The sequence below is a fragment of the Salmo salar genome, chromosome 07, assembly GCF_965601325.2.
Source record: "Salmo salar chromosome 07, fSalSal1, whole genome shotgun sequence".
NCBI lineage: Eukaryota > Metazoa > Chordata > Actinopteri > Salmoniformes > Salmonidae > Salmo > Salmo salar.
In genome coordinates, this window is record NC_138297.1 from 66,850,613 (window position 1) to 66,862,577 (window position 11,965).

Here is an 11,965-nt window from a genome sequence, read left to right on the forward strand (position 1 = left end):
TGACAGTGATGTTTTGTTTGGGGTACATGTAACTATGTATATTATGTATAAACATGACGTTTCTGCTTATTTTGTCAAAATGTTCTCTTATTCACTGGTTTATTGAATATCAATTCCTATTACTCATACTCTGAGTATAGTAGGTTACTGTCTAGAAAAGTGTATTGAATATGATTTATTCTGCATTGGAGAAGGAGTAGAGAGGGGTGTGCAGTGAGTTCGCACAATCTGCACAACACTCTTTAAATTAGGTGGATTTGATTTATCTCACCCTAAATGCCGGATCGGTAGAGAGAAGCGAAATTGTACCAAAAGTCCAAACGCTGCCCCCCGGGGGACAAAATCGATCGTACCTTTGCTATGGGCGAGTCCTTACGTAGCTGCGTCACTCCTGTTTGTTCCTTCCCGTTGCGTGCACGGCTTCTGCTATCAACTCACAGAAATCATGGTAAGCGAACCTCTTTGTTCCGTTTATAAATATTTTATTTAACAACATGATTGTAACCGGTAACTACACTGAGTAAAAACAAAATTTTCTTAAACTTGCAGTATCTTGCATTAATATGGGTTTTGTTCATTTCTGACGGGTGTACCATTGACTGGGGAAGCACATGGGCCCTGGACACAGCCAACTAGTTAGCTAGCATGCTAAGGTAGCCGGTTAGCTAATAGCGTCATGTGGTAATTTTATGTGGATGGATTATGTGATCAACAGAAAATCAAGCCTGATGTAGAAACAATTCATTTTCACCTTAAACTGGATACACTTTGAATTAACGTAGCAGTAGAAGTGACGTAATTATTGTATTATTATTTTTTTTAAACTAGCAACTTGCTAAGGGGTGGAGCTAACTAGCTAAGCTACTTTGTCTCCCGTCAGTATCCCTAGATTTGTAGTTAGCTAGCTATTTGTTGGGCTTGGCCATCTAACAGTAGCATGACACGACAGATTTAAAAGTTTTCATGTTCTTGCACAATGACACAACAATGAAGGCTACATGGCTAGCTATAGCGTCTGCCAAAACGCAGTTAGCTTGGGCCACAAAGCTTCTAGCGGTTTCTTAGGAGAAGTGGGTGGAGTCAGCAACTGGTCCTTGTTACAGCCCGAGCCCCATGCTACCAACCATCTGCTGTTCAAACAGCCAAGTGTATCTGTGACCATGTATGGTTGGCAATGTACATTTTTGAGTTGGATAATAAGGCACAGTGTTGTTATTTTTTGTTGTTGATTTGATACACAACACCTGTCAAAGTATGTCAGCAGCCCGTGGCTTCTTACACATGTTCGTCATCTTGACACTACCATGATTATGGGTATTTCTTTGACATAATATATTATCATAGAGATTGTCAAGTCAAAACATTTTACTTTGTGCACAAGCATTCACCAGTTTGCCTTGTGTCGGGGGTGTGACTCTGGCAAGATTGTGTTGTCTGATATCCTAACCTGTCTTGCAGGCGTCCCTATCCATGGCCCCAGTGAACATCTTCAGGCAAGGAGCTGACGAGGAGAAAGCTGAGACAGCCCGTCTGGTGAGCTGAGTGCTCTGTGATGTTTACTTTATGTAATGTTATGTTAGTAAATTATCCCCCTTTATATTATACTACTGTCGTGTCTTTGGCTATGCCGGATTAAGTAATATGACATGCTATTCTATAAAATCATTTCTCTGTAATTAATATTACCTGATTGAGCTAATCATGTAAATGTAATTAACTAGAAAGTCGGGGCACCACGAAATAATGTTTATAGAGCTGTTATTGTCAGAATAAACTCTTAAAGACCTAGTAATCTTTTACATCAATAGCAGTCAATATTTAATCGTCACCTTGGTTAGTCTCATCTGAAAGTGGTAAATTCTTGGTTATCTTCACGAACCCTGGCTAACAAGTTGAATCGGCAATACAAACTTTGGGTTAATTATTTATTTACTAAATACCTAACTAATCACACAGAATTACATACACACAGAATGCAAATTATGTCATAAAGAGAACTTCCTTGGTGGACAGAACAGATAGGACAACTGGTTACACAAAGAGAGGGGGTTGGGCTTGATTGAAAGCGCGGGAGGACTGAAGAACAAAGGGAGAAGCTATGCTATCGTAAATACAGAATCTTATGCATTCTAAATTACCGCCCATTTGGAAAAGGAAAATGCATTAAATATTTCCTCTGAGCTGCACTTCAATAGGTTGGTTGTAGGTGGAAGGCCGTGTTGCCCAACAGAGATCTTCCTTGTCCTTTGAAGAGTGTCTCTGGTGGTAAACTGGATACGTTGTAGTATCGTCGTTGTGTGGTAGGCTGGATACGTCGTCCGTCCTTTCCTAGCCCACGTTTACAGCAGCCACTGCTAACTCAACGGCTAGGAGGTATCACTTCTGGAGTGAATAAGTTCATACCAAGTTTCCATACTTTTAGCTCATGCTATATTCCGGCTGGTATAGTGGAAATTCATCCTTTCGGTGTGTTGATCGTCATGTTCACGTTGAAATTCAATGCTAACTTCGTTAGGTTATTATCTGGGCCCTTTCAACGTGGAATTGTCTCCCTAACGTCCTCGGAACACCAACTTACATTTTCCTCAATGGCTTTATGTAGGAGGGGAGAGAAGGGCGTGATTCATAGTTTATAACCAATGTCTCTTCACATGGGCGGGGCCGCTGAGTGAGCAGAGCTTTAACCGTATGAAAACCCAGTTCTCTCATTTGGAAGCGAAAACTACATTTAATCTTTTCACAAATAGTTTCATATTTAAACATTTAAATTGCACAACAATTCCATGTGAATCTGATAACTATAATGTGTAGACTTTCCCAGATACAGTTTATGTCGTCCTGTCATCAGTCATAATGTCTCAGACGCCAACTGATCTGACATATTCATTAACTACCAACGCATATTTTCAACTGGTTGGATTACAGAAATATGGTTCCTTTCCCCCCACCTTTTGATGTTGCCCGACTCTCTATGTTTAACAAAGGCTTTTCAAGACTCCTTCTGTAGAGTCAAGAGAGAGGAAAGGGAGAAAGGTATTTATGGGGAGGGTCATAAACCTCACCCACAGGCCAACATCATGACACTACATTAATAGTTGTTTTTCTACTGTACCATTCATATATAACAATGTTTTGTAATGTTGTCACGATACAAACATTTTACTTACGATACCAGGCCAAGTATCGCGATACCACAGAGAAAACATTTGTGGCCTAATGTCCTGTTCGCCCCTTCCCTCCGACTCTTGTTCCCATATTCTAAACATTATACACATGTGCTACACACAAAAACATGTCACTGATATTCACACACTACTCAGAACAACACATAGAATTTAACTTCACACTGTGTAATACAATACGGCTGATTTGCTCATATTGGCAAAGGCCTGTCTGTGATTTGGTTGGAGGAATGGGAGGAAGTAATATACATGCATAATGATCTGGATGTCATTGTGATGCTGGAAGAGGATGCAGATGACTGACTGCAGCTCCACACCTGATATGTGCATGAAATTTAGGTGGATATTATTGAACCGGCCCATACAAGAGACTAGTTGCTGTTGCTTAAAAATATTCTACTGACTTTATTAACATTACAGGCGCCAGTTGTAGGGCTAAAGTATGTGGTGGTATCATATGAAACGGTACTATGGTGTTCTAACATGTTGGTATTATAAGACGTTTTGGTACCGTGATATTACCTTGGTACCGGTATACCGTGCTACACTAATGTTTTGGGTTTCCTCCAGTCGTCCTTCATCGGTGCCATCGCCATTGGAGATCTGGTGAAGAGTACCTTGGGACCAAAAGGAATGGTATGTATCACTCAACAAGTCTGTCATTGACATCAATGAATGATTAATACCAAATTCCCAATTATGAACAATTATATAAACAAAACAACAAAAAATCCCTAAATGCATAGCATGACTTGATAAACTCAACTAGACCAAATGTATCATTTGTGTGGTTCAAACTCACATTGACTGTCCACCTTGCAGGACAAGATCCTTATCGGAGGTGGCAGGGAGGGAACTGTTACAGTCACCAATGATGGGGCCACCATCCTCAAAGCCATCGGAGTGGACAACCCCGCTGCCAAAGTGTTGGTTGGTGAGTGTTTATGTTCACCAGTGTTAGCAGTTGATGTTACTCTTCAATAACTCAGACCCCAAAGCAAATCAGGGGGAGGAAGATGTTCATTCTCCCCTGTCTTCAGTGGTTCTTTCCTGTGGTTCTCTCCACAGAACAAAGGGACAGGATGTGCTTTATAACCCATCCCTAGCCTGTGGTTGACCAATTGGAATTCCTTGCAATTAAACTGGGCCAATGGCCAAATAGCAAGGATCCTATTTCAGCTTCAATGTATAAACAATTTGGACCAGTGAGGATCTGCCATGTAGCTATGAGTCCCGGACTGAAATTCCTCCCATGTCTCTGACCCAATGATCATTAATCCCCTATTACATAGAAACACTATTTCCATTGATCATTAATCCCCTATTACATAGAAACACTATTTCCATTGATCATTAATCCCCTATTACATAAAAACACTATTTCCATTGATCATTAATCCCCTATTACATAGAAACACTATTTCCATTGATCATTAATCCCCTATTACATAGAAACACTATTTCCATTGATCATTAATCCCCTATTACATAAAAACACTATTTCCATTGATCATTAATCCCCTATTACATAAAAACACTATTTCCATTGATCATTAATCCCCTATTACATAGAAACACTATTTCCATTGATCATTAATCCCCTATTACATAGAAACACTATTTCCACTGATCATTAATCCCCTATTACATAAAAACACTATTTCCACTGATCATTAATCCCTTTTACATAAAAACACTATTTCCATTGATCATTAATCCCCTATTACATAGAAACACTATTTCCACTGATCATTAATCCCTTTTACATAAAAAACACTTTAACTATGTAGTTGTAGGGAAATATGAAAGCCCTGCACATGGTATAGTGCTGCTCCCCAAGGCAGTGGCCCTCTGCTATGCTGTCTTTCTGGACACTGTTGTTGTCCTCTCTGGTCCTTTAGTCCTCCTGTCTTCCAGACATGTCCTTTAGTCCTCCTGTCTTCCAGACATGTCCTAGACTCTCTCTGATCCTTTAGTCCTCCTGTCTTCCAGACATGTCCAAGACCCTCTCTGATCCTTTAGTCCTCCTGTCTTCCAGACATGTCCAAGACCCTCTCTGATCCTTTAGTCCTCCTGTCTTCCAGACATGTCCTAGACCCTCTCTGATCCTTTAGTCCTCCTGTCTTCCAGACATGTCTAAGACCCTCTCTGATCCTTTAGTCCTCCTGTCTTCCAGACATGTCCAAGACCCTCTCTGATCCTTTAGTCCTCCTGTCTTCCAGACATGTCCTAGACCCCCCCCTGGTCCTTTAGTCCTCCTGTCTTCCAGACATGTCCTAGACCCTCTCTGATCCTTTAGTCCTCCTGTCTTCCAGACATGTCCAAGACCCTCTCTGATCCTTTAGTCCTCCTGTCTTCCAGACATGTCCAAGACCCTCTCTGATCCTTTAGTCCTCCTGTCTTCCAGACATGTCCAAGACCCTCTCTGATCCTTTAGTCCTCCTGTCTTCCAGACATGTCCAAGACCCTCTCTGATCCTTTAGTCCTCCTGTCTTCCAGACTTGTCCTAGACCCTCTGATCCTTTAGTCCTCCTGTCTTCCAGACATGTCCTAGACCCTCTGATCATTTAGTCCTCCTGTCTTCCAGACATGTCCAAGACCCTCTCTGATCCTTTAGTCCTCCTGTCTTCCAGACATGTCCTAGACTCTCTCTGATCCTTTAGTCCTCCTGTCTTCCAGACATGTCCAAGACCCTCTCTGATCCTTTAGTCCTCCTGTCTTCCAGACATGTCCTAGACCCTCTGATCCTTTAGTCCTCCTGTCTTCCAGACATGTCCTAGACCCCCCCTGGTCCTTTAGTCCTCCTGTCTTCCAGACATGTCCTAGACCCTCTCTGATCCTTTAGTCCTCCTGTCTTCCAGACATGTCCAAGACCCTCTCTGATCCTTTAGTCCTCCTGTCTTCCAGACATGTCCAAGACCCTCTCTGATCCTTTAGTCCTCCTGTCTTCCAGACATGTCCTAGACCCTCTCTGATCCTTTAGTCCTCCTGTCTTCCAGACATGTCCTAGACCCTCTGATCATTTAGTCCTCCTGTCTTCCAGACATGTCCAAGACCCTCTCTGATCCTTTAGTCCTCCTGTCTTCCAGACATGTCCTAGACCCTCTCTGATCCTTTAGTCCTCCTGTCTTCCAGACATGTCCTAGACCCTCTGATCATTTAGTCCTCCTGTCTTCCAGACATGTCCTAGACCCTCTGATCATTTAGTCCTCCTGTCTTCCAGACATGTCCAAGACCCTCTCTGATCCTTTAGTCCTCCTGTCTTCCAGACATGTCCAAGACCCTCTCTGATCCTTTAGTCCTCCTGTCTTCCAGACATGTCCTAGACTCTCTCTGGTCCTTTAGTCCTCCTGTCTTCCAGACATGTCCTAGACCCTCTCTGGTCCTTTAGTCCTCCTGTCTTCCAGACATGTCCAAGACCCTCTCTGATCCTTTAGTCCTCCTGTCTTCCAGACATGTCCTAGACCCTCTCTGATCCTTTAGTCCTCCTGTCTTCCAGACATGTCCTAGACCCTCTGATCATTTAGTCCTCCTGTCTTCCAGACATGTCCAAGACCCTCTCTGATCCTTTAGTCCTCCTGTCTTCCAGACATGTCCTAGACCCCCTCTGGTCCTTTAGTCCTCCTGTCTTCCAGACATGTCCTAGACCCTCTGATCATTTAGTCCTCCTGTCTTCCAGACATGTCCTAGACCCTCTGATCCTTTAGTCCTCCTGTCTTCCAGACATGTCCTAGACTCTCTCTGATCCTTTAGTCCTCCTGTCTTCCAGACATGTCCTAGACCCTCTCTGATCCTTTAGTCCTCCTGTCTTCCAGACATGTCCTAGACCCTCTGATCCTTTAGTCCTCCTGTCTTCCAGACATGTCCTAGACCCTCTCTGATCCTTTAGTCCTCCTGTCTTCCAGACATGTCCAAGACCCTCTCTGATCCTTTAGTCCTCCTGTCTTCCAGACATGTCCTAGACCCTCTCTGATCCTTTAGTCCTCCTGTCTTCCAGACATGTCCAAGACCCAGGATGATGAGGTTGGAGACGGCACCACCTCTGTCACAGTACTGGCTGCTGAACTTCTCAGGGTAAGAGTGGATGATTTACTTAACAAACCTTAATCATCCTCTGGAGCTCATCTAGCTAATACTGTATTTCACATAGCTGTCTGTTGTGAAGTCATTAACTCCTGGAAGTAAAACCATTATCAACACCAGCTATAGTGCGTTGTCTTGGTAATACTTCCTAAAGTTATCAATGATCCAATAACAAATGCTTGTTTTTTGTTTCCCGTTGCAAATGTTTTTCTACGGTGTAGCCAAATGAACACAACCCTGGTGTCTTGTCTTTTAGGAAGCTGAGCTCCTCATCGCCAAGAAGATCCACCCTCAGATCATCATCTCTGGCTGGAGGAAGGCCACCCAGGCAGCCCGCCAGGCTCTGAAGGACGCTGCTGTGGACCATGGGTAGGCCTACAACGATGAAGCTTTTCTACAATATAATGTCAGGTTTAACTACGAGGTCTCTATCACACGACTGAACTCAGCTAATGTCATGAGATATACGTTTTTAATAACATAGATGAGTAACCACCCATCCAAAGCCATAAAGAAGGACTAGACACATCACATTGCTAAGCTGTGAAAAATCCCATCCTCCCTGCTGTTTATTCTCCCCTCCTCAGTAACGACCAGGTCAAGTTCCAGGAGGACCTTCTGAACATCTCCCGCACCACCCTGTCTTCCAAGCTGTTGACCCACCACAAGGACCACTTTGCCAAGCTGGCCGTGGAGGCCGTGCTCCGGCTGAAGAGCTCCGGTAACCTGGAAGCCATCCACGTCATCAAGAAGCTAGGAGGCAGCCTCATCGACTCCTACCTGGACGAAGGTGAGACCACTGGGAGGCTGATGCATGTTCTACCTCTGACAGAACACGGCAGTTGGTCTCAGCTGGGTCATATTCATTAGGATACCAAACGGAAGGAAAAACTGACTGAAACAGGGAGGGATTACCTGAAGATGACCAATAAGAAACACAGGGTTTTTTTGTTCACGTTGCTAAACCTTTGCTACGTTGTGACCTAATGAATACATCTAAAGAGCTCTAGTCTGACCCCGAGCTGTGTAAATGTGCTCTTGGAGGATTGAGAAGGTGTAGCAGCTTCATACTGTGCTGTTATAACTGGTTAATAACCTCCTAAATTAAAATCGGGTAGATGCAACAAACTGGCTATATGAGACATTCATTACAGCTAATGTTGCGTCTATGCACAAAACTACTGTACTGTGTGTAATATATATATGTGTGATCATTAATAATAAACAAGCCACTCTCAGTTAGAGGACAGATTGTTCAAACATCTACTCTGTGGTGTTTAATGTAGCTTCATGTGTTGGTTGTCTTGGTAGGCTTTCTGCTGGACAAGAAGATTGGTGTGAACCAGCCCAAGAGGCTAGAGAACGTCAACATCCTCATCGCCAACACTGGCATGGACACCGATAAGATCAAGGTTCTACCTTTTTTATATGTTCTTAGGGTTACACACCATCAATTCTTTATCAATTCAGGAAGTAAACTGTAACTCCAGTTCCAATTTTCCTCTTTGAAAAACAACAAGGAACGTGTATGTTTTGAATTCCAGCTGTCTGAATCAGAATGAAATCCATCCCTGATACTCTTCCCTGCTATCTCCTGTTAGCCTCTTAAGACGGGTTGTAAAAATGGCTGCAAATTCCCTTCACGTTTCTAACCAAGCAGCTGTATAATCTTGTGTCAGATCTTTGGCTCCAGAGTGCGTGTGGACTCCACGGCCAAGGTGGCTGAGATAGAGATGGCTGAGAAAGAGAAGATGAAGGAGAAGGTGGAGCGGATCCTCAAGCACGGAATCAACTGCTTCATCAACAGGTACACACACACACACACACACACACACGTACTAAGTAGAAGTTCATCTATTCATCAAGGTTTTTCCAGCGTTGTGTGTGTGACTGATTTGAGTCATTTAGTAATCAGTAATGATTGATCACCAGACAGCTGATCTACAACTACCCAGAGCAGCTGTTTGCTGCAGCAGGCGTCATGGCCATAGAACATGCTGACTTCTCTGGAGTGGAGCGCCTGGCTCTGGTCACAGGGGGAGAGATCACGTCCACCTTCGACCACCCTGAGCTGGTGAAGTTGGGCCACTGCAAGCTGATCGAGGAGGTGATGATCGGCGAGGACACTCTCATCCACTTCTCAGGAGTGGCCATGGGTCAGTGTTGATACCACAGCAGGCTGACTTAGAAATGGTTTCTACTTCTGGTTTTATAGCAGGATAATGGCTTGATGGTCAGAATTTGTCTTCCTGGTATTTTCTCTGACTGTAAGTCCTGACCGTCTTTGCCTGTCTTTTTGTTTCCCCTCTCCCAGGTGAGGCGTGTACTGTGGTGCTGCGTGGAGCCACACAGCAGATCCTGGATGAGGCTGAGAGGTCTCTCCATGATGCCCTGTGTGTCCTGGCTCAGACCGTCAAGGAGACACGTACCGTCTACGGAGGAGGTGAGGTCTATACACACACTGCCCATCTACATGGATACTGTGGGGAAATAACAGGCTGAAATAGTCCAGCAACAAGTTCAACACACTGTCTGAAGCCACTGTGAGAATCTCCATGCTGCTGTCCCTCCAGGCTGCTCTGAGATGCTGATGGCTAAGGTGGTGACAGACCTGGCCCTCAGGACACCGGGCAAAGAGGCTGTGGCCATGGAGTCCTTCGCCAAAGCTCTTAGAATGCTGCCCACCATCATCGCGGACAACGCCGGTTACGACAGTGCCGATCTGGTGGCCCAGCTGAGAGCTGCTCATCAGGAGGGGAAGACCACCATGGGTCTGAGTGAGTACCGTCTCAATACACCTCCACTCTCATAGATGTTTCAAACCTAGCTTCCTTTGACCTGTGACCTTTGTTTTTCTTCCAGTCATTTTATTTGAACAGGTCCAGAGGAATTAAAACACATTGAATACGCGAGTCCGATGCATCGCACCATCACACTTAGGCTTCTGTCTGTCTGTCTGTCTTCCCGGGTCCCTCAGATATGAACCAGGGTACCATCGGTGACATGTCAGAGATGGGGGTGACAGAGAGCTTCCAGGTCAAGAGACAGGTTCTGCTGTCTGCTGCGGAGGCTGCAGAGATGATTCTCCGCGTCGACAACATCATCAAGGCTGCACCCAGGTGAGGACCAACACACCCTGCAGCTATCTTTTATTCTTCCAGATATCCCACAATCCTTGCAGTAGGTGCAGTCAAATGCCTGACTTAAACCTCCATTCTTGGCATGCACGCTGTCTCCCTGTTCTCCTGTACTGTCTGTTATGGAGGGATAACAGGTCCAGTGTGTTCCGATGCCAGAATGTTCCCTGTCTTCTGCTTCTATCCTCAATGACTGGTTCATTCTGATTGGTCAAGTCTACAGCTAACAGTCCACCACATGACTAGAGTAGAGAATCCTTGTTATCCCAATCTGCTTGGCACTAGGCAGTCCAAAACATGACTTACAAGTGCAGTTGTTCTCATTTGGAAGTTGATCATTTAATTACCACTCTGAAATGGTGAGGTTGTTTTCATTCCTTGAAAACATAGTAATTCTCCTTTTTACTGATTCCTCCCTCTTTCCCCTTGCAGGAAGCGAGTACCAGACCATCACCCCTGTTAATACCACCAGGAGGAAGAGGAGGGGGGGTGAGGAAGAGGAGAGAGGGGTAACAGGAGTTGCTGGTAGGGGAAGGGGAACAGAAAAGCCTGTATTTATGATACTCCTGTCCAAGGCTATGTACCATATGTCACTTTGAAATTAAAGTCCTGATCTTTTCTGTACCGTTGTCCCAAAATCAAAGCTTCAGTCTCTTTTGGTTAGTCTAAATGCTCCTTTAGACTGTGGGGTTGTAACACTGTTACGAACCACTGCAGAGGTTCGACTGTCAGTGCTGTGTTATGAAGCACTGCAGAGGTTAGACTGTCAACCCACTTGATATCTCATGCAGATGGCTGTATGGACATGTTTACTGAAATAATAATAATAAATAAAAAACTCACTCTGAATCCATGTCTGTGGAATGTTTTATGCCTTGAGGGCCTTAGTTTGAAATGTGTATTTAGAACACTTATAGGTGTACTTTAACATTTTATATTAAGGATATAGATGTACTACTATAACATATGAAGAATATTGATGTACTATAACATATTAATTCTATTGATGTACTACTATGATATATGAAGAATATTGATGTACTATAACATTAATTGTATTGATGTACTACTATGATATATGAAGAATATTGATGTACTACTATAATATATGAAGAATATTGATGTACTACTATGCCATATATAGAATATTGATATACTTTAACATTAATTGTATTGATGAACTGTAACATATTAAGGATCTAGATGTATATTTTATTTAACTAGGTAAGTCAGTTAAGAACTAATACTCATTTAAAATGGCAGCCAAATCTGGACGACGCTGGGTCAATTGTGTGACGCCCTATGGGACTCCCAATCACAGTCAGATGTGATACAGCCTAGATTCCAACCGGGGCCTGTAGTGTACACCTCTAGCACTGAGATGCAGTGCCTTAGACCGTTGCGCCATTCGGGAGCCCAAATGTACTATAACATTTTAAGGATATAGATCTACTATATAACGTTACGAATATGAATCTGTTTTTAACATAACACCATGACAAGAAGACTATCATGCTTTTGCCTTTGACATCTAAATGCCTTCTGTACACATTGTACTACCCA

The 11,965-nt window shown here is 43.6% G+C and overlaps 1 protein-coding gene and 1 non-coding gene across 2 annotated transcripts; both read left to right on the plus strand.

The window, feature by feature from the left end:
- The first annotated feature begins 332 nt into the window (after positions 1 to 332).
- LOC106599018 (T-complex protein 1 subunit beta) lies at positions 333 to 11,251 on the plus strand. Its single transcript, XM_045722438.2, has 14 exons — positions 333 to 448; positions 1,459 to 1,533; positions 3,753 to 3,818; positions 4,005 to 4,116; positions 7,180 to 7,256; positions 7,522 to 7,634; positions 7,853 to 8,055; positions 8,577 to 8,677; positions 8,945 to 9,072; positions 9,198 to 9,421; positions 9,580 to 9,708; positions 9,839 to 10,042; positions 10,243 to 10,384; positions 10,835 to 11,251. Exons 1-14 carry the CDS (start codon positions 446 to 448, stop codon positions 10,863 to 10,865), a joined length of 1,608 nt encoding a protein of 535 aa, XP_045578394.1. The 5' UTR covers positions 333 to 445; the 3' UTR covers positions 10,866 to 11,251.
- On the plus strand, positions 8,305 to 8,446 carry LOC123743893 (small nucleolar RNA SNORA47). The gene has a single exon (XR_006770745.1). It is a non-coding gene; the product is annotated as a small nucleolar RNA SNORA47 (small nucleolar RNA).
- Positions 11,252 to 11,965: the final 714 nt, after the last annotated feature.